General features: G+C 45.7%; 2 protein-coding genes across 2 annotated transcripts; one reads left to right on the forward strand and one right to left on the reverse strand.

Annotated features, from left to right (window-relative positions):
• Positions 1–656: 656 nt before the first annotated feature.
• On the forward strand, positions 657–12699 carry LOC135387811 (SWI/SNF-related matrix-associated actin-dependent regulator of chromatin subfamily A containing DEAD/H box 1-like). The gene is made up of 19 exons (XM_064616954.1): positions 657–819; positions 1071–1238; positions 1322–1391; positions 1447–1720; positions 2199–2459; positions 4138–4458; positions 5304–5515; positions 5576–5766; positions 6789–6927; positions 6990–7125; positions 7190–7327; positions 7509–7709; positions 7766–7891; positions 7966–8061; positions 8514–8606; positions 8662–8780; positions 9591–9773; positions 10027–10133; positions 11882–12699. The coding sequence occupies exons 2-19, from the start codon at positions 1085–1087 to the stop codon at positions 11941–11943; spliced, it is 2883 nt and encodes a 960-aa protein (XP_064473024.1). The 5' UTR covers positions 657–819; positions 1071–1084; the 3' UTR covers positions 11944–12699.
• Positions 12534–23243, reverse strand: LOC135387812 (ankyrin-3-like). Its single transcript, XM_064616955.1, has 5 exons — positions 22436–23243; positions 20474–20722; positions 18866–19690; positions 17986–18402; positions 12534–16868 (listed from the first exon to the last, which is right to left on the reverse strand). Exons 1-5 carry the CDS (start codon positions 22604–22606, stop codon positions 16530–16532), a joined length of 2001 nt encoding a protein of 666 aa, XP_064473025.1. The 5' UTR covers positions 22607–23243; the 3' UTR covers positions 12534–16529.
• Positions 23244–23282: the final 39 nt, after the last annotated feature.

Here is a 23282-nt window from a genome sequence, read left to right on the forward strand (position 1 = left end):
CAGCAAACATCGTGTAAAGTCTCAACGTAATAAAAACTGTTATTAGACTTGTTCAAACTAAAGAAAAATTTACCAGCAGTTCGCCGTGGTTGCAACCTCTCGCTTTCGCCTACACATGTGGCTTCACTGCAAGATAAGTAGTTATGCAGTGAAGCCTGCTTTGACGAACCAAATTATTCATAGGAGAACCGCTGTGGACGTAAGTTTGTCTGAAGTAATTTATTTTCTTCGCGAAGTATTTCCTCAAAAATGTTGTAATTGTGTATAGTCTGTGATATTGCACACTTAGTTTCGTTTTCCACAACCCTTCATGGCCCGTTCACATTTTCCGTCCAATCCATCGATCATGAATTATCCTTACGCATCATCATGCTGTTTGTGATGTAAAAACGCTTGAAAAGTAAGGTACCACTCTGCATTGCAAGAAAAGCAATGAACTTTCCCGCTTCTGGCATTATTGTTTTTATGACGGCCCAGAAACAAGACGTACCAACCAATAAGAGTTGCAGTTTTTCCGCAGAAGGAAAAGAAGCAAAATTCGGCACGTATTTTTCTGTCTCGAGTTTTTTTTTTTTTTACAATATGTCCACTATATTACACTATATGTAATTTTTAAGCGTGTCAAAATTGTTTCGTTGACATGTCTTAACATGATTATCTACGTAATTAGTGTTGAATACTTTGCGCGGGACACCGGCCGTGATGGGGGACACACGGATACGTCGGGGTTGAAGTGGTTCAAACTGAGAGCCGCTTTTCACTGTTCTGTGATATCATAACTATGACATCGTGAGATAAGACTTTCACATCTGAAAGCAGGTAAGACACACCAATGTCCTTGTATCCAGTAGCGGGAGCGAATACGTTTCACAACAGTGACTGAGCGGGACGTTAGGCCTAGTAGAGCATCTGTCACTTATAGTTTTGTTTCTTTCATTTTTGCCACCTGTGGAAATGCCAATGCACTCCGACATGGGTTCGCGGCATGTCAGGTCGTTTGACTTGCACTGTCTCCTGTATAAGATGCTGTCGAGAGTGACTTTGTGGATTATTTTCGTTGTCAATCGCAGTATTGAAAGGATTGATGTCCTTGACGAGCATGGACTCGGACAGCACAGACACTGGTTCACCCAGCCTACTTAACCACTTGCGAAAGTTCCGCTTTCAAAAGAGAGTGCATCAAGATCGGGATGAAAAGTGCAACGAGAACTCCGATAACAGTCCTTCGGGTACTCAAGGTACGTTTTTGGGGACCGTTGAACTCTGTTATAATTATCGCGGCAGGTGACTTCATTTCGAGTTGTGCTCTGCCTGGTTACAGCCACTGTGATACCGGAAACACCCGAATCTCAACTTGGAAAAGCAAATAATGATACCGAAGATAAGTCAACGTGAGTGTGTAGGTGATATTTGGTCACCTATATATGACGTGCACTCTTGTTATAGCTTCAGCGAAAACAGCCGCCATACCTGCGATTCAGAGAGTAAGTCACCTCATAACGGTGACATCCAGCTCACAACGGAGGGAGACGAAAGTCCGCTAATCCACAACGGAACCAAGAAGAGGCGGAGGATCATCTCCATAGACTCGGATGATAGCAACGGGGCAGACGGCAGCTTCAAGCGTACCAAAGTGGCAGACGACGAGTTGGCATGTCTGACGAAGCGAGAACGGTGTCTCCGACAACTGATGAGTCAGTTCGAGAAGGCAGACGTGATGGTAAGGTGTTCACAGTAAAACCCTGCAGTATGAACAGTCATTGCGGATGCAAAACCATTCAACATTTTTGTTCTTGCCGCGTATCAGCATTAAGTATGTGACGTTCGGGTTCAGTTCCGCAACTTTGATACCCCGCACAGCTGAAATGACTGCTGATAATGCTTGTAAGCTCCTGTGTTGCGCACACAGGTAGTGAACAAAGTTTCTATAAGCAGAAAATAAGTTGATGTCATGTCACCTACGCAGTTCTGTCCTGATGTATCATCTGCGTCTTTTGGGGACGACGTGGACAGTACAGATCGGACACAGATGATACTGTGTCCGATACTGTGTGCGCGGGTCACAGAAAGCTAGTTTGCGTGCGTGGGGGTTTTACTCGACAACACAGAAGCAAAAGTTTTGTTCGCAGGCTAACTTTGTAATACAGATGAAAAGGTAATGGAGCTATTGTGTAAAACTGCGCCCTTGTGGAATGCAGGAGATTCAAGATGCCCTTGTCATGTGGGACTGGGACATTGACAAGACGTTCAACTTCCTCAAGGAAAATCCACCCAGCACTCATGGCGAGTCAAACAACGCGAGGAGGTCGTCGTCTGCAAATTTTGTGGCTGCCGTTAGAGGTGTCGTATTCGATGAAGAGGGTGACGGAAACAGCAGTTACCCCTCGTCCCCGAGGGAAAAGCCACCTCCAAAGCCAAAAGTGGAATCTAAGTTCAAGACATTTAACAAGATGAGTTCCGTAAGTATATGGAGCATATTGTAAATGACGTGCGGAGCTACCTTTGGCATGGTAAGGCGGACTAGACAAGGGGCAGTGGGTGCTTGGCTTGACTAGCCAATGTTTGTGAATGCTTATATTTAAGGGCCTGCTTTTTGTGCTGCGGCAAATCTCAAATTGTGCGTCGGGAAATAACAAACTCTGCAGTTTCCCGCGGCGATGGCTGGCGCGTCTAGGCTGATGCAGACGTATGAAGACAAAATCTTTATTAACTTGCGTGACATAGAAATCGAGTGTACACAAATCCAAAATACAGTTGTAGCTAAGCATCACATGGTACTTTGTGCGGTTTAGCAGTATAACATAACACAGTAACAGCGGAAGAACAATTGGGCGTTTTCGTAGAATTCTTCGGTACCATACTAACCTTTGCACTCTTGTGTTCCCGAGTGGGAACATTTAATCATCGCACACTTGGCAGTGAAGAACGCGCCAGATGGGATATTGCAGATGGGAGCAAAACTTATGTAGTAAAGACATGAGCTCAACCAGTGTTGCCAATGTGGTACACTTTTGCTTTCCCTTTCAATGAGGTAGTTTGGGAAAGGGTGTTAAGGGTACATCCATCTCTGGCACCAAGCCAGAGTTCCTCCAGTTAAGACTTGTAGTTGAGCAAAACTCCGTACAAACCCCCAGAATCTGCGATACAACCTGAATTTGGCGCATTTTTGCGGAAAAGACGGGGCCTTTAATCTATATTGTGGTATGTGCGTACCTCTTGTACTTCTTGCATGATAGATAGGATCTTTTTCTCCCTCCTATAGCCTTAATAGCCTTATAGCCTTATAGCCTTATAGCCTTAATAGCTTTATAGCCTTAAAGGAACCAGAAAAGAGTTGCTCAAAACTTCCGTACGCACATGTGAAGCATTCCAGGTCGTTCACCATGCGGAGCACGAACCGAGCATTGGTTAAAATAACGGAGATATTAACTAAAAACAGCGGCCAAAAAAAGGTTGCTGCTACGACCTGACCAATCCCGGCGCGACAGAGAAACTACATGTGACGTCAGAAGCAGGTGATCTTCCCAGTTGGTGGACTGGCAACCTTGGAGTGGGAAAGTGACGTCAGGCCTCTTGTAGGGGGCGGACGGACGGACGGCCGCTCGATGCCTTTTTTAGCATGAACTGCGCCTGCGTCTAATGCAGTGTGGTAAAAAATCTGATAGATTTCTGATAAATGTTCTCTTTGAGAGCCATCCCTCACAGAGAAGGAGTTTCTGGATCCGATCCATCGTACGTACGACCCCCGTGTGTAGACCCTTGAGAATCCTTCCTAATGGAGGCCACTGCACTCTCAATTAATTTCTAATTTTGAAAAGTAAGGTATAACGATGAGCGCGACATGCATCCGCCCTTGTTCCTCTGAGGTCGCTTTCTGTTTTCTTGCCACACTTTAACGTTGGCTGAAGAGCGGACAGAGTATTATTAAATTTAAAGTTAAGTTAAAATTGAAGTCAAATTATGGATTTGAGTTGCAGAAAATTAATGGAAATACGTAACATACGGTATCTGTGGAGCACCTGCGACGCTGCTTTATGTAACGGAATAAAATAATTGCCGTAAAATAAATAAATGCCAATAAGTAAATTGTTTTAGTCCAGAGTAGCGCCTTAAGCGGAAATAACGAAATGCTTTCAGCAAAAAACATTGAAGCCGGAGGGAGAAGGTGCAGTGCTGTCTCGAAAGAATGAAGGCAAGAAGAAAAGACGCATCACCGTCCTGGACAACAGCGACGACGATGGAGATTACAAGAATGAGAGCATCTACGATTCTGGCGACGACAGCGACGGCGACAACGGTGACGAGAACGTCAGCGTGAGCATAGTCAAGAATCGTCTGGCCGTCACCGAGTTCTTCAACGACGCCACGATCGCAGAGTTGATGGCGGTGCCCTCTTGTAGCAAGAAGAAAGCGGAGGCCATCGTTGAGAACAGGCCCTACAAGAACTGGTCGGAACTGGTGAGCCCGCAAGGATCTCTGTAGTCAATGGCAACAAACGCTATGCTTAGAATGACCTCGTATGCATTGTAGAGAACAAATTGGGCATATGGTGTCACATAAACTGTTGGGGTAACTATTTGGAGCAATTTACCCAATTGAATATTAAAAGGTAGTGTAAAGCGGTAGAGATGCAATCTCTGAAAATTTTGTCTACTCTATAGCCTGAGCCCTGAGTACTCACAGGTCACAATTTTCGTCCCAATTGCACTCGTAGTTTTGGAGAAAATTAAAATTGAAACCTTACGGGCAACGCATTGTTTCGTGTTAAAAGGAGACTTCGCGAGGATTCGAAAAAAATTAGATGAGCATCATACCGAACACGGACCGCTCCCTCGATACCGAATGCAACATTCGAATTCATTTTGTGCCAGTAATTAATTCGTAAATGATGATAATACCAAACCGAAAGCAAAATGCAAAGCACGCATCGGTTCGCCCGGGGGGAGATACTGTGACGTCACCCAGCACTCTCGTCTGCTACGAAGCTCGCATTCTTCCATGCCGGACGACGTTAGCAGTGTTGCTTGCAGCGCCCTCTTGCTTCATAGAGGCGAAGCGCTTACTTCGGAATAATTCGTTCGAATAAAATCTGCGCACTTTGGGAACGCGATATTTCGAATGTGCGTTCCTGACACCACAAGGGTTACTGCTATGTCACAATCTTTGGGTGATTTTGTTGCGAAGTCCCACTTTAAAGACGCTCGCTAGAAGCGAGAGAATTTCATATTTGGATATCGCGAGCTACGTTATTTCGTCAGGCATAATAATTTCCAGAATGTTCGTCGCCCTGCCCCTTTAACCAGGTTCAAAAGTTTGAGACTCGCAAGAACCTGGCACCGTCGTTGCTCAATAGTGCCAAGGACCTGCTGCACACGCGCTGGGTCGTCAAGCGGCTGATGAAACGTTGCCAAGACATCGCCGACAAGATTGAGAATATCGTCACGAGCCTCGTCCGTGGCGAGTCTCAGGACTCCGAGGGTTACATCAAGGTGCAGCCCTCGATACTCAACCAAAGGTGGGATCTTAGGCAGCACGTCCTAGTGTTCCGTTATCTAATGTCCTAATCTGATTGCAGCATGACGCTGGCTCCTTACCAGCTAATTGGCCTCAACTGGCTGGCATTGATGCACAGGCAAGAGGTCAATGGCATCCTCGCGGATGAGATGGGGCTCGGGAAGACTATCCAGGCCATTGCCTTCTTGGCCTATCTCCACCAACAGGGTGAAAATGGACCTCACGTCGTCGTCGTCCCTTCCTCGACGCTAGGTGATAACGTGTTTCCTTTTCGCTTGATTAGCCGCTTCGTTGAGGGCTCATGATATCGCACCACGGAGGTACACAACTACGAGAAGTGTCTGCAAATTATTAATTGATTAATGGTTATTAATTCAATGGTTAATTAATTAATTAATGGTTAATGATTTATTAGTTTAATGGTTAATTGATTAATGATTTGTTGTGTAATGATTAATTATTAATTAATGATTTGTTGCCTAAGTGTGAGCTTGAGACTCTCGCTGTGCGTCATTGTAGGGCGAGGCTAAAATTTTTGCATTTGCTTCTTCATCACAAACTTGAATGTGACACTGTAAATTTTTTAACTCGACGAGTTGCAGGATCCAGGAGACTGAATCGTGCGATGTCTCTAGACGTACAGTTATCAAAAGTTTGACGCTCGCAAGTTTTCATTTTTGCGACGCACAGCGGGGGATTGGAACAGGTTGCCCGAGGAAGCTGTCGTCATTCAAGATTATGATGCTTTTTGTTCGTGGATTAGTAAGAATGCCCACACCTGCTAGGACCCCACAACTGAATCTGCAATATGAATGAACAAATAAATGTCCTGTCCTCGAATATAAAGTTGCTACGTAATTATTATAAGAAGTGATAAGATGCTCCTATAGGTAGTGGAGGTACACGACTAGAGGTCACACCCTTCACTCTTAAAAATAGAACTTCACCGCATAGCATCATGAATAACATCATTCTCTCACCTGATTCGTTAAAAACGGGAGGTGCACGGCTTCACGTGACACTCGTGCACTCGCGTTAATTGTCACAAAAGGGCGTACTCCCTTCCACAAACCACGACCGATAATGGTATCGTTCCGTACAATTGTTGACCTACAGTGTGTTATGTGGTGAAGTTCTGTTTTAAGCGTCTTCTACAAGCATCTGGTCCTCCAACAGAAAATCATTATTACTGTCGTCATTGAGCAATTAATTAAAAATTAAAAACTTGCACAATTTGATAAAAAGTCATAAATGATCATTACCATTCTTATCAGAGAATTGGATGCGGGAATTTGAACTGTGGTGCCCGTCACTGACGTTGCTCGTGTACCACGGCAGTCAAGAGGACCGCCGGGACCTCAGGTACCAGATCCTCGACGGTGAGGTGGGAGACTTCAACGTCCTTCTGGCCACGTGAGTGAATCCCGGAGCCGCTCTTCCTATTGTTAAGGTGACGCGCTACGGTGATGCTACAGGTACCACATGGTTGCCAGCAACGCAGAGGACAGGAGTCTCTTCAAGAAACTCTCATTCAAGTACGTCATCTTCGATGAGGCACACATGCTGAAGAACATGGCTTCTCAGCGTTATGGGAACCTGATGAAAATCAATGTGAGACTCACTGTGGAATTGCTAGTATAGACGCCGGGATAAGATAATGTTGATGTCGATGCAGGCTCAACGGAAAATTTTGCTCACCGGAACACCGCTTCAGAACAACCTGGTGGAACTGATGTCTTTGCTCAGCTTTGTCATGCCAACCATGTTCCAAAAGAAAACCGACCAGATCAAGTTAATGTTCTCATCCGCAGCCGTAAGTGCGTCCCGTACCCAGCGATTCTTCCGTTGGCCGTGCTGTCCGGGTTTTCCCCGAGGCCGACGCATACTCCATCTACGCTCACGGTCACTTTGCAGTGCTCACACAACATAAGAAGAGAAACAAAATATACGTACTGTTGACAGGATTAAAGCTGTTTTTCTTTTATCTCTGACAGAAAGACGAATCAAATCAGAGCAAGTTTGAGAAGGAACGTGTGGTGCAGGCCAAGCAGATCATGCGCCCTTTTGTCCTGCGACGACTGAAGAAGGATGTCCTGCAGCAGCTGCCGTCGAAACACGAAGATGTCCGTCACTGCGTCATGACACCGCATCAGAGCACCCTGTACAAGGGCATTGTCGAGACGCTCTCAAAAGAGGTTAGGTGTACTTCTGTCAATCGAGGAACAGCGTTCCATCTCCATCTTCAACACAGTTCAAAGAGAGGCAGAAGGCAGACGGGATGTTGATGAAGCTGCGGAGGGCCTCCAATCATCCGCTCCTGCTCAGGCACTACTACGATGAAGAGAAGCTGAGGTGTATGGCAAAGTTGATGCTGAAAGTGAGTGCCCCGTTGTGTGCTGGCTGAAAAAAAAAAAAGAAAAATATGGGATGGATGTATTGTTCTTCTTTCAGGAACCAACACATCGTGATGCCAACCCCGATCTCATTTTTGAAGACATGGAGGTCATGTCCGACTTTGAGTTACACATGCTCTGCAACCGCTACGAGGTATGCATCTTAAAGGAGCATCGAAGTGACGTTTAACGTGGCTCGAAACCCTGTCTTGTTCGTCAAGTTGTCAATCATGAGCCACGATGCAAAATATTTTCTCTCCACGGTGTATTCTCGCTGCGCAATCAGCGTTACAAAACCAGTCTGAGAAAGCAGCTGCGGATAGCCGACACGATCCTCACGTGACATAGGGAAGTTCCCCGTGTCCTTCTATGTTTCTTTCTTTCTGCTCAGCAGAAAGCTCAGCGTTTTGTGAAAGAATGATCTTGAAACTCACATAAATCCCTACTTTTAGGGTATTTTAAATTTAGACTTTGGGGGAAAAATGTGAGCTTTTGCCTTTAACTGAAGATTTGGAATGCTGGATTGGGTGGAAAAACGGAGAGTGTATTTTGCAACACTGCCGTCACCTTTCCGTAGTGTGATGACAGGTTGGTTTCTGGTTCCAGAGTGTGCGATCATTCAGGCTGGAAGATGAGAAAATCCTGGACTCTGGGAAATTGATAGAACTGGACCTGCTGCTAAAAGAGCAGATTGGAAAGGCAAGTCCGGGAAAATGAATGTGCTGACCCCCAATGAATGTGGATGTTCTGGCAGGGCAACCGCGTTCTCATCTTCAGCCAGTTCACCATGGTGTTGGACATACTCGAGGCATATCTCAACATACGTCGGCACAAGTGGCTTCGCCTAGATGGCAGCACCTCTGTTCAGGACAGGTCAGTCGAAGTAGTGGTCATTTTGAAAGGGTGCTGTGACACTCTGATCGACGCACCCATTGTACTGTGGACCAGAGGAAGAAGTTTTCTATTCGTGTTGGTTCTCAGAGGCACATGGTATGTCATGTGATGCAAATAACTGTCTTCTGCATGAGTCTGGCATATCCCCGGCATAACCCCGGTATAACCTGGTGACATTGAAATCTCCCGAAAAGCCTCAGTGGATTCTCAAAGGCACATGGTATGTCATGTGATGCAAACAACTGTCTTCTGCATGAGTCTGGCATATCCCCGGCATAACCCCGGTATAACCTGGTGACATTGAAATCTCCTGAAAAGCCTCAGTGGATTCTCAAAGGCACATGGTATGTCATGTGATGCAAACAACTGTCTTCTGCATGAGTCCGGCATATCCCCGGCATAACCCCGGTTTAACCTGGTGACATTGAAATCTCCTGAAAAGCCTCAGTGGATTCTCAGAGGCACATGGTATGTCATGTGATGCAAATAACTGTCTTCTGCATGAGTCCGGCATAACCCCGGTATAACCTGGTGACATTGAAATCTCCTGAAAAGCCTCGGTGGATAAGTTTGCGGTGTGTTCACCTGCAGATCCCAATGATGAGGACACGTCGTCCTCCACGAAGGCCGCTGAAGAACCCACAGACTGGCTGTGGCTCTCATGATGATAGCTGTCTTGATCATAACCAATTATCATTAACAGCCTCTCACTTGGGATGCTCCTAAGCATATCAGAGTTTTTGCGTTCCAGGTTTAGAACGGTTAACAAAACACAGTCACTCGTTACAGGCAAGACCTGATAGACAAGTTCAACAAAGATGACAGCATCCTCGCCTTCCTGCTGTCGACGCGAGCTGGTGGTCTAGGTATCAACCTGACCTCCGCAAATGTCGTCATCCTCCACGACCTCGACTTCAACCCCTACAACGACAAGCAGGCGGAGGACCGCTGCCACCGGATGGGACAGAGCAAGTGGGTTGTCAGAATGCACGAGAGCGTGGCTTGTAGCAGTCGTCACATTGTTCCCTTTCCATCTGCTTTTTTTTGTGTGTGTGTTTGTGTATGTGTGTCTGTGTCATTCAGCATAAATGTAGGCAAAATGTTGCTAATTCAAACTTTTGATAATTCAAACAAAATTCAGCGGTCCCTCGGGGTTTGAATTAACGACCGCCTACTGTATATTTCGCTGCGCACTTGAAGCTCATAATTTGCGTTAAAATTGCAGAGAGGTGCAGGTGGTGAAGCTTGTCAGCAAGGACACCATAGAAGAAGGGATCCTGTCAGTCGCACGAGACAAGCTAAAATTGGAGAAGGACGTTACGGGAGATTCCAGTAAGCACGAGCCTACGTTGCCTGCAGCGCAACACACTTTCTACACGCTCTCTACTCTGATACAGTCGAGCCCGTTTATTCGGATCTTAGATATAACGATAACTCCGATATTACGATCACATCACTGGTTCCATTCAGCTCACCTATTGAAGTGCATATAAACGAGACATTGATAAAACGATTGCTGTGAAAGCATCTTCTCGCGTACACTGACAGTGTAGTTCCGATCGTGAGAGTGACGACTACGGCACTGGATGACGAGCATTGGATGAAATCTTCTATCTCAAAATGTGCGGAACCTCAGTGATATCGGCGGTTATGTTGCCGTTTGGAGAAGCTTTCCACACAAAGCTGTGTCAATTTAGAGCTAAATAAAATGTTTCTGCGCTCTCAACAAACATGCATGTACAGTGGCATTCAACTTGTGCCGTTCTACTTCGTCGACGCAATCCCGACCCATGATTTCGTGAACGTTCGTATCTGGCGATAACTCTGATACGACGATCTGATTTTATGTTCCCGTCAATATTGTTATAAACGGGCTCGACTGTAGTTCCTGAGCTGCACAATGCCGCAGCAATTTGTATCTGAACATGGCTTGACAAGAGTACAGTCGCTGACCGATTTTTTGGACTGCTAGGAGCCACGAAATCAGTCCGAATTTTTAGTGAATGGCATGAATCTGCTTTATTTCAAAAGCCTTCACGCAGAACATTCAAAGTGGCTTAAAAAAGAATCTGTACATGTCTGCTTTGCTGCACGAATGCGCAACAAAAATATTGCGGCAAATTTCAGCGAGTCCATCATCAGTGTCGTCGCCACAGCAAGGATTGCCACTGTGGACAGGGGTGCATCAACGACGTCTTCGTCGCTGCCGTCGTTTTTTTACCTTTATTTCTTACGGTGTCAGTGCCGAAGACGACGTTGATGCTAACGGTGCTGAAGTGTCAAATGGCGATGTCACGTTAGTGTCGATCGTCGATGAATTTGCGCCTTCGCCTCTACTAAACACTCTATTTATATATTTAAATATTAATATTTAGTCAATTTAATTGTTCATTAATTAATTTAATAAAAATATAATTAATTATTTGTTATTTAATACTATACATGTATAACATCTAATACTATATAAATAATTATTATTATTATTTGTTAATTTATTTATATTTAACTAATTATTTGTGTGTAAATAGGCGCTGCCTTTTCGCATGTGTCATGTTGGGAATGGTGAATGGCCTTCATGTCGTAACAGCGGAACAATATATCGAGCGCAGGAGTACATTTTTCTGCCATATTTCTGGAGCACGGGAGACATTAAATCTCCAAAACTATGCAGGTACTAGTATGAAGTGAGATGAGTACGAATAATCGAGCATGTCTTGCGAGGAACGGTCAGAGTTACTGGACGCAGAAATACATTGGTTCTATGGGGCGTTTGACGGTGCCAACAGTTCTGTCCGAAAAAATTGGGAAGTCCGAATTTTTTGAGTCGGAATTGTCGGTCGGCGACTCTATTGGTATTGGCATGGATATTACCTCTTGGCATCTGACATGTCTCACATCAAATTAACAAGTATCACGAGCACATTATGCTTACAATCTTATCCGAATATCTGAAGCGCACGCGATCCGTGCAATTGTGGCGAGAATGTAAATTGAGTACATGCAGTAATGTATGTGTGTTTTCATTGTGTAACTACAAATGGAACCTTGCTATTGGTGGTAAGCGGCGATTTACTTTTCAGAGGAGGAGGATGACGCATCGACCAGTGTGGCCCATCTACTGAAAGATGCCCTCGGGTGTTAGGTTTTAAACTTTCTTAGGACAACTGTTGTGATAGAAGACTTTCCTATTTGCTACAAACTGCGTTCCAAAGTGTTTTGAGCACAACTTCCAAGTGGATATTTGTTAGTTCAGTTTTGAATAGACTTTTATAATTTTCTATGAATTTCATTTTTGAAGTCCATGGACGTATTTGGAGTGCCACAGCAACCTTTCGATGTGGTTTCACGTTTGCTAAATTTGCATGTAAATTTGGCAGCGTGACGACTTTATTTTGTAATGACAGTGTGCCTTATGCATGTGATTTTCCTTTGTCCACACGAAGCTGGTAGCATTTTAAAATGTCTACTTTTTTTTAGACATTACTTTCGAAGGCCTTATACAGATGTAAGATACAGAGCAGCCCCGAGTTGAAGTGGTGCAACTGGGATCTGGAAATAAAAGTATTCGCGGAAAAGAGAGTTTGGGAGCAACAACGCCGTGCGTGTGTGTGTCTGGCTTAATGAGGTGTTTATTACTTGCATGTCATTCCCCAATCATCATAACCTGTAACGTTTACTGTCATTTTCTGTTTTACGCACTTAAACATCTTACCGAAAAAAATAGGTGCGAAGAAACATTTCGGCAGTTTTATTTCTCGTTTCCAACAATCTCTCGCGACTTTATTTTAAAGCGGAAGCATATCAGGCACACACATTCTTGTTTGTACTAAAAGATGTACAAATAAAATGTAATTTAAAGTGAGTTTGGATAATAAACATTGCGTGGACGACAAATGAAGCGGTGTCTTCGAAGGCGTCAGCCTCGGTGCACACAACAACGTGCTCCTCAGCTGCAAGCAGACGTAGTATGTGGTGTGCACATTCATTCGATCGATAAATGCGCTAAAAAATGTCAACGATACCCACCTGCAAAAATGTGTCGCCATAACACACATATATACAACGATTTTTCTGTTTGAGCCACACACATGAAACACTCTTGCCCAATGGGTGGCCGCTGTGTTTGGAAGCTACCAGGGGCATTAACGTAGGTGGTCGTAAAATTCGTAAGCACAAAAAAAGTGTTTTCTACGCAAGGTTTTCCTATTCGTAGGGATGTACGTCTTTAGTGGAAGATGGCGCTCAGCCGTACTGTTGACTAGATTCTTGTTGGCTAGTCGGAGCCATTAAAAATCCGCACGCAACTGATCACTCCAATGGTTCGAATATCGGTCTCTTTTCCCAGTGCTTGGATACATTGTTTAAAAATTCTGGGCAAATGTTTCTTCGTACATGCGGCGTATACTTGTATATGGCGGCGTCTGAAGCAGAGCACTCGACCAGTTGCCTCCCTCCCTTACAGTAGCGGACGATTCTCCGCAGCCAATAAAAGTGCTCGATGATCCGACGTCGCAATACACAAGGAGTAGCTGGGAGAGATCGCTGCCACACTCTTATACAAATATTTTCTCGGGAAATGCGCACTTCCCAAAGGAAATATTTTGTGTGACAGCACTCTAAGGTGGTACATTCACATTACGTGATAAATGAATGTGTGTTTGCGGTGCATGTCATGCTCCTTAAGAAGAAGAAGAAGAAAAAAAAAGATAATGCGCATCCTCGTGTATTATAGCTGATCCGACCAGACATCCCGATTTAGGCAAGACAGGACCCTGCGGTCACGGTTCTGCTGTCCCAGCGTCCTGCATGGTGTTTCATCCCGCCTTTTTGCTGTAACGAAACCCGAAAGGGTTCTCGACTTCTAGGTGTCTCTGTCTTGGCTCGCATTTTTGCCACGATCAAGCCAATGGAACATTATGATTAGGGCCTGACTTTTTAGGGTTAAACCCGTATCCGCCCGATATTTACCCCCCGAACGAAATCTGTAAAATTTGGGTTTAACCCGAATCTACCCGAAAACATCCGGGTCGCGTGGCACACTCATAAGTGTGCATTAAAATAAAGTTTGATAACATTGCTAAACATTAGTTCCACGTTAAGACAAATTTTTATTAAACAATAAAAAATCACCCGAATACACCCGAATTCCTGACGACAGAATATGCCGTAATGGGATTTAACCCGAATTTTCCAATGAAAAATATCGCCTGATATTTACCCCCCGAATTTGGCCAAAAATAAAACCCGAAAAAGTCAGGCCCTAATTATGATGTTGGGTAATGAGCAACTAGTTAATACTTCGTGGAAAGCAAAAATTGCTTGTGTGCGCATTGCTAATGGAGCTGAACATGAACATCTTTCATGGAGCTACCCTGGTGGAACACGGTCTTAATACGCGAGTAATTTTTGCGCCACCGCCTATAATGACAAAATGGATGTGCAAGTTCAGCAGATTTGGGCCATGATTTTCCGTTCATACCTACAGTCAGTGACAACTTAAGTCCTACAATTGGGACCGCCCACTCATCCGTGGAAGGCTCCTGCGATTGGCTACCCACCTTTGCACGATGCCTCCGCTTCGTGATGTAGTGCCGGCTCTCTCTCCCCCCCTAGTCCCCAGTGCGCGGAGCGATTCTTGTGTGGGGGCGGTGTCAAGTGTATGACTTATGTTGTCACCGATTATACAAGTATGGAGCCACACTAAACAGCATACATTCTGGTCGAAGTATATGATGTGTGTGTCAAACCAGTATGTAATATGCAAAAAAATTTTTTTTTTTAAATACAAAGGGGAAATTGATTAAAGATAACAGCATTCGGTATAGGCGAAGTAAACTGTATTTGATTTGTTGACTGACAAGCAGACCCACACAAACGTCCCGCCTTGGGGACGGAGCAATATGGTCACATAAATTATAGCGACTTTTTTTCTTTTCTTTCGGAAACGTAACACTATAAGAAATTTGTTCGACGCACACTGAAAAAGCTCAAAATGAACAAAAATTGTGAGATCTTGACACGCGCCATAAACTCTCTTCCGACGGAAAGCATTCCCGACGTACAGCGATACACTCCGATAGAAAAATTTGCCCACAGTTTGAACAAAAGCATTTGTACCACATTCTTTTATCACTTTCAAGATAAAGAAAATTTATGTACTTCGTGCAACGAAGAGAAAGACTAGAATTCGAGCAGCGACAAAAATTATGGTAACTTACTCGCGGTGTCAAGGAAGAAACAAAAAGTGGGTAAACTTCCATTAATTTGACTTTGGTTAGCTCATTTTTGTTTTCGATTCTCCGAGGCATTTAAATTGCGCGGGGAAAGCACTCTGCATCTGCTAAAGCTCAGGTTATACCGGCTCACGTGGCGGAGCAGTTGGGATGACTGCCTTCCACGCCGAGACTGGGACGTGGCACGGTGCTGTCGGTTGTGTTTCCAGCGGGCTCTCCAGACTAATGTCGGCACGGTTCCCCCTGAAGTCAGCCCAGGATGCATACTAACCTCTCCCTCCCCCCTTTGTCTCCCTCTCCCCTTCCTGCTGTCCTCTCTCCACTTGCCCACATCTGCACACTGCTGCCAGCCACAGTTGCTTCACGAGGGGGGGAAAAAAACGGCGTGGCACTGACATTATTGTGAAGGGGGTCACCTATGTGGGAAGCAGAAACCAATCTTAGTCGCTGAGAGGTGCTGGGCTGGATACCCTGGGCATCGCAAATTATCGGAATAAATATGGTATTTCCATTACCGATATACGCGCAAAGGAAGACTAGTCGTTGCCTAATCAACGAAATGCTGTATGTTGAAGCCGTTTAACGTGTATGGAATCATAATGCATTGTACGTAGCATGTGTCTTACAAGTAGTATTTTTTCTGTATATAGAAGGTACTTATTTCCCTCACTCTTCTCCTGTGGCAAAAGTGTTCCAACGAATGTGCGTGCACGAAAGCGTGGCCACTGCATTCTTCTGTGTCTCGACATACATGCTCGAATGCGTACTACAACTCGCAATTGTTGGCTACTTTAGCAAATAAAACTGACCCGAAGTTGCGTAGCTTTCCAGCAATGTTTAAAATAAATTTTGCGATCCCTTCAAAGTCAAATCAACAGAAGCTTACCACCATATTATATTATATAATGCGCAACTGGGAGTGCAATCACACCCCGATGTATCGGAAGAAGACTGTTGACACAGTAACACGTGCCACTAGAAAGCCTGTATGTGTACCAAATGCATTGTTCCAACGTCTTTGGGAATCAGGACACAAGTCACACTCAAACCTCACAAGTATCTCTATGACCTTTCAGACAGTAGCTGTCTTTGATTGAGTCGCACTTTGCGAACTAGTGCAGACTGCGCAGGTGCAGCCTTTGCACTACACTCAACCATTCGACTGGTGAAGGTGCTGGGGACTGCAGTAGAAGTTCATAAAAGTGCAGCACCTCTCCCCGAAGTCCACGCGGTGTTCCGTGCACCGTAAATCGGACGACTTAAGTAGGGTAGCTGCGCAATGTGATGCTTGCCAGCAATGTTTTATCATCAATCAGTTTTGTGGAGATATGCCAGTTCCTCTCTTCGAGTCAATAAGACGACGCAGAGGAATCTCTCTATCCACCTTTCACGTAGGCAGCACCTGTCTTGCACTTTTCGACGAATCCGAGACAGCTAATATCTGAGGACACAATTTGTGACGTCGTTCCAAGACTCACAAAATATTAAGAGCCTTTTAAGGAGTCCACTCAAATAGAAGATATTCCTTTAGGGGTCCCGGTAGGTTCAACTTGTTCACAGTCACTGCCACTCGGCGTCCCAGCGCCTTGTAGATGCCAACGCGCGCGATCTGCTTCAGGGATCGCGGTTGAGAGTACAAGTTGCGCAACACTCTGGCAACCTTGGTGTGGAGAGGCACCATGGCCACATTGGCCAGCGCCCCCTTGAGGCAACCATACAGGATACGGTGCTCCATGGTGTTGTAGTATAGTCGGATGAAGCGGGCAAAGCGTTCCTCCCTGTCGGCCAGTAGTTCTGTCTTGGTGTTCACCAGCTGGATGAAGTAGCACAGCACCTGAAGTGGGAGGAAACTTTGATGTCATGTTCATGTACAGTCAGTGCCCAACATAACTGGAATGCGCAATATGTTTGAAACTATGCCCTGCCTGTGCTTTGCATGCTCTCTTGGCCCTCCTTGCCCCCCCCCCCCCCCTCTGGGTACGCCGCCGCGTAGTTCTGGTTTTGGCTCTTTTGCATAGCAAAATTTAGCAAATTTATATCCGTCACGTCACGTATATGTAAGTCACGTGGAACATCATATCCTTCAGTCAGGGTGAAGGACTCACCACTGAAAGCCCAGTGCAAAGCCAGTGAACGTGAACATCTTCGACACGAGTGTGTCTGGTTGGGTAAAAACAATGATAGTAATGAAAATCTTAGAAGGAAGAAATTTAGCCGAAGCTCTTTAGCTACACGTAGAATGTGTTTATAAGTGCTCAGCTCCGCCATACCAGCACTAGTATTCCACGATAGGATGTCACTCAATTCCTAAAAATAGGTTTTACTCCAAAAAACGATAAAATTACTTGGAATGTCACAGATTGAGGCCGTCTGCATACGTGTCACCTATTAATTAAGCTAATCCGCGTAATTAAACTCGAAAAATTGCCGAGCAAAGGCAGCATTCTTCTCGCTGAATTCGGAAGTCTATGACTGTAACACTCTATTCTAATCAAAATCACATTTTTTCACGAGAGTTCTACAAACATTTGACAGGCGAAAATCCGTTGCTGGGCGAAGTATGCTCGATGAAATTTCCATTTGAGGAACTCTCGGCTCCGCCTTTATTGCAGCGAAGGGGAAGAAGCAACACAGCTTTATTCCGAGCGAGGGCCGTGCCGCACAACCCTCAGTGGCTGGCGACTGACGATAAGGACAAAAGGTGTGATTTTTGCATGGTTTTGTTTTTTTCTTGCGCAGGATGGAGGGTATGTCGACAGAGCCAACAGTTCCGCAAAAGTAAATATCAGCAACATAATTACGGTAGTTAATTAGTCATACAGCAGCCCGGCCGCATATCCCATGGTATCCATGCTGCTCTCGTGGCAGAGTATGTCAGCCCGGCCGCATATCCCACGGTACATCTAACAAGAAAACTTCATAGTACAAAGGGACTAAGAGAGTACACTCACCTGGTTGGACGCTTTCTTCAGAAAGACGGAACTCTGCGAATGGCAGATGATGGGCTCGGATGAGCTGATTTGGACATTTGGGTCTGCTCCATGAACCAGCAGAGCTAGTGTGAGCGCACACACATAGTCCAGATCTGTCGGCTGCCTGGCATTCTGGACCAAATCTAGCAGCGCGAGGAGGATGTGCTGGGTACGCTGCGAGAGGTGGGCGTTGGGGTCCAGTCCGTGCTGCAGCAGGATTGTCAGCAGCTGGCTAATGAACGCAAACGCGCTCTCTTTGTCATTCTCACGGTTCAGTGTAATGTACTCGCTGGCGGTAAACACGAGCACGTGCAACGGTGTCAGGTTGCTCCTGGAGCGGCAATTGGGGTTGGCACCGTGCCGGCACAGGAGACGGACTGAATTGAGGTAGAACACCTGGGGACAAGATAAAGAACTAGGCTGCAGTCAAACCACAAAACTTATAATAACTAGAGCCTCAAGTTTTCAGGAAATATTTTTTTCTAAATTCGGGGGGTAAAAATCGGGTAAATAAACGTGTGCACTATATTCACGCCTACAGACATCCCAGACATCCCAGACAGTGCATTCCTACAGACATCCCAGTGAGGGCAGTTTCCCGGGTAAAAATCGGGTTTCACCCGAAAGAGGCTATACCTTCAATTCGGGGAAGAACCGGGTAAAACCCTAAAACTTCAGGCTCTAATAATAACCAGCTACGATACGCTAATCCGATTTTACGTTTAGTTAATCCGTGTCTGAGGGTCCCAACGTGTACCAGCACGTTTCCAAGATAAAAGGCACCTTTCAAGCGTGAACGGCGGCACCTCAGAACAGATTTTGAGCAAGCCTGCTTTCGTGGAGCAAACTTCCAACTAACCTTCTTAGTATGCGACAGACAATGCAGGGGATCCTTGTTGATCAGCGGCACCAAACACACCATCAACGGCGCAGAACCGTCTCTCCCCACACAGTTTGGATCTCCACCGCTTTGGAGCAACATGTCCAACAGCTCGTAACGGAACTCCCAGTCCCTGACGTGCCTCAACACGCATGCCAACGCACTATTGCCTTGCCTATTTATGCTGGGGCCCGCCCCGTTTTGAAGTAGGTACCGCACCAGGTGCAACATGTCCCATTTCGTCCACGGCCTTGGATCCTGGTAACCGTAGCGGGACTCTTCGATCATGTAGCGGACGATGAGGACGTGTAATGGCGTGTTGCCCAAGCTGTCAGGCTCGTTGATGAGGTCGCGGCATCCATGTTCTTGAAGCACACGGAGAACAGAAAGAGTTTCATCCGCAGACTTCTTGCTAAGGAGAAGGACGACGTGCAACACAGTCAGCTGTTGGGTCGTCGTGCGTGCCGTCACCTCTGCACCACATTGAATTAGGAGTTCCAGGAACTTCTTGTCCTGCAGCGCCGCCTGGTGTATGGGGTAGTACTCGTCATAACATTGGTTGAGCTCTTCCGATCGTTCCGCGACGAGAAAGCGAACGCAGTTCCAGGCGCCGCGCTCGCAGGCGAGGTGGAGTAGAGGGCGCTTCTGTTGCCAGGGTAACCAGCTGTCCTCGCCTTGCGCTAGGAGGAGTTCGAGAATGTTGGCGTGGTCGCCGTCGATAGCGTAGTACTCGGCGGATTGGAGCCGTTCGGAATATCGGTCCGTGGAAGCGCTTGCTCCGACATAGCTGCAGAGTTCGCAAACCTAAAGGGGAGATTCCATTTGTGTTAAGGGTTTCTGGCTAAATATTCTACACCTTTTCTTTTTATGTACAGCGTAGCTACGCATAAAAGTTTTTCCGATGTGGCTTCCACCTCGATTGCTTTCCCGTAGGGATTTGGAGGTTTTCTGTCGGAAATTTGGATCGCGATGTTGCGGTTTGAAATTTACCACGATGAAACATACCAATTAGAGTTCCACGCGTGGGTAAACTTTTATAGACAGCTACCCTGTACATTTCCTACTTGAATGCTGAAAGAGTAAAAACGGAGTCTCATGTTTTAGGAATAAGTCTGACAAAAACGTTAGGTAAACCTTTAGGTGCAGGTAAAACGTAACTAAAACACTTTAGCTAAAACGTGAGCAACTGAACTTGTCAAGGGCCAAATTCAGGCACTCGTACAGGCACGAATGATCACTAACTACTACTTAAAACTACTTAACACTCTATGCTATCTCTTGCCATATTGCTTTCATATTTATTTTTATTTCCACCCGAATATCTGCTCTTTCACATGACCTCACCTGATACTGCTCCATTTTAAAGCTGCTCACATAAAACCCAATTTTGAAAATAATTCAGCTCGAAACCACAAGGGTCTAAGTAAACAGATAGAACAATAGGGACATTAGCTGCCTAGCTGTCCTAGCAATAGCATTATCCTCCGAAAATACTGATAGCAAAGTTTCCACCGCATTTATTCCTCTACACCACCATAACATGAGCATCTCATGCATCTTGTTGGTGACGATAATGGTGGCAGCTACCTGGTTGTGTGGTCCTGGAAAACACATGCGCGCTTCCGAGTCAACCCTAGCCCCGTGCTTGAGCAGCAGTTCCACGATTTCTTCGTTTCCTTGCAAGGCGGCAATGTGGAGAGGGAGACTGCAGACGCCCCGGTTGACGTCGCAACCTCGACTGAGAACCCATCGTACCAACTCTACGCAGTTGAAGCTGATAGCCCTCTGCAGGAGGTTGTAATTGTCAGGACCCACCACAGAGAGAATATTTTCCCCCTGGAAGACGAGATTCGTTCAAGACATTGAAGACGGGCCACCAGTGCTAACGTACAGTCTAGAAGTTACAACCATGACCTACTAGATTATAACGATCGTGTCATAGGCACCCCTTCGCAGCGCCGCATTTAGAACCTGGTGGTGGCGCTACTCGTCGGCCTAGTTGTTGCTTACTCAATTTCTGCAATACTTCGTACTTCAGCTTACCGTGCGTTCACATGAGCGACATACTCGCGGAAGATTCTAGCGGAAGAAAAAGCGAAAACACTGCCTACAGTGCCGAAGTTCCGTCCCATGTTGCGTTGAGCATTCACAAGGGGCGGAATACCGGGAGTGGCGTACTGCGCATTTAGCAGACGACGCTTAGCAGACGCCGCCGCCAGCGTGTTTTCCTGTCGTCTGCTACGGAATATCTTGTGGCTGATATACGGAATATCTTGTGGGAATATCTTGTGGGAATATGGGATATTCCCCAGGGTTGGCGGTGTACGTGAAGACACGACGCTGAGCGCTCGCGCTCACGTGACAGCAGAAATCTATGACGCTTTACGCATCTTCCGCTTCTGGGGAAATGTCGCTCGCGTGAATACACGGTTAGCTTAGTATTTTTGCACAAGTGGTGGATGTCCCGCGGAAGATGTTTCATTCTAGAGCTGATTATCATCATCAGTCTACGCGTTCTCACAGGAGTCGTTGCTGTCGTCTGCTATGGTAGTTGTACGTCCGCTTCTGCACGTTCAAAATTCAAATTTCCATCGTTCAATCGCGATGTAGATGTCGCGGGCCAATGAGTAGCGCCCCTAGCAGATCGTGCGGAATGGTCTTTATAATCTAGCAGGTCGTGGTTAGAGCAGCACTATAGTGCTATAGTGTTCCAAGAGGAACACGTCTTGTTCCATCTCTTGTAATGAAACAAAAAAGTACAAAGAGGGGAGCTCTGGAGTTTAGGTGCATCGAGGAGCAATCAAATAACTTACTTCACTTCGTTCATCGAGCAGTCTGCTAGGGACCATCATGAAGAGCATTTTCGCTCTAAGATGTCTCGTCACCGCACAATTTCGTTTACAAAAACACCCTAAAAATGAGCAGTGCAAGTGTGATTGTGGAGGCTCCAACTCCTGGTATGACGAGGCCTCATTCCTCACTGAAAGTTTGTCCACTACGGACGTTGCATCCGTACATCATTCACACGAAAATTGCTCATCGTTCTTGCACGGGAGCACGTTATTTATTGCACAATCTGCCGCAGTCACTAAAACTGTAACGTTTCTTACGAGTGTGACGGTAAAAAGCAAATGTTTAATCCGAGGGGATACCATACACAGAAGAGAAGGAAGGTTACAGAAAGGCAGAAAGGTACGTGGGAGAGATTGTTGCCTTCATGAGCAGACATGTGACGATTTTGTCATTTCATTTCCATTAAACATGCCCTCTACAGTAAATAAATCCGACGTCTACTCCAATTACTTTATTTTATTACTTTATTTATACTTTATAATACCTTATTTAATTATTTTATTATGGTATGTACTAGCCTTCGTTTTCTAATGCACGTTTGCCTTGAGCGGTAATGGACAAATAACCAAAGTGCGGTGCTATCTATGAGTGACACGCGGAATATTGGAAACCCTGAGAATGGGGAACAAAGAGAGGACAGCAAAGATTCTATCTGACACACGGTCGATAATATGCTTTTTTTTTCTCAATACTTACTTTTGGTATTTGCACTAGGTAACTTTCGATGGCTGACCAGTGAATGTGTGTTGCTTCCTTGCTGCGCATCTCTTCGAGTAGCGCCAGCACAAGCCTGCGCGTATTATCAGACACGCTCGATGACAGTAGGTGGCCTCCTGTCTGAAAAAAGCTGCTTATCAAGGCACCCATTCTCTGAACCAGTCTCAGGGTGCAGCAGCCAGGAGGCGGCTCTCTGCGATCCAACGTTCCAGCTTACACTTCCACCACAACCAAGCACAACACCACCGGAAATCGAAACTAGGGAGTGGTCCACCTCGAAGGATCGCACATTTCTTTGCAGGCACGACGAGTACGCGATTCTATATATTATATACACTAAAATGGCGACACTAGCTTCTAAAATTTCAATATTTAAACCCTTTTCTATCTTAAGATCTAGTCCACATTCTCTCTGCCTTCCCAACTAGATTACGCGCAACAAACCACAGGCTGTCTGCGCGTTTGGTACTGCCCTAAACGCGAAGCACATCCAAGTACTGGACACCGGTCATCGCTATTAATCTCCGTGAAGTACACGGATGAGTAAACTATTGCATATTTTGCGCAACGGCACAGGTAAACACACAGCTTCTTTGCGGCACTTGGAACACTGCCGGGAGAACTGAAATCGGGGGATTGTTCTACTTTTTGTGATCCAGCACAAAGTAGAATCACCAATGATTTAGTGATTTATCACGGGAAAATAACGGATAATAAACAGTACTTCACCGACCACCAACACACTCTCAGCCAGCGAGCGACATTTACCATTTCCAACAATTTCCAAAGCCGCAAGTGGCTCCCCTGCGATGAGAGCTTTGAGCAG

This window comes from Ornithodoros turicata, chromosome 3 (genome assembly GCF_037126465.1).
Source record: "Ornithodoros turicata isolate Travis chromosome 3, ASM3712646v1, whole genome shotgun sequence".
In the NCBI taxonomy this organism is placed as follows: Eukaryota; Metazoa; Arthropoda; class Arachnida; order Ixodida; family Argasidae; genus Ornithodoros; species Ornithodoros turicata.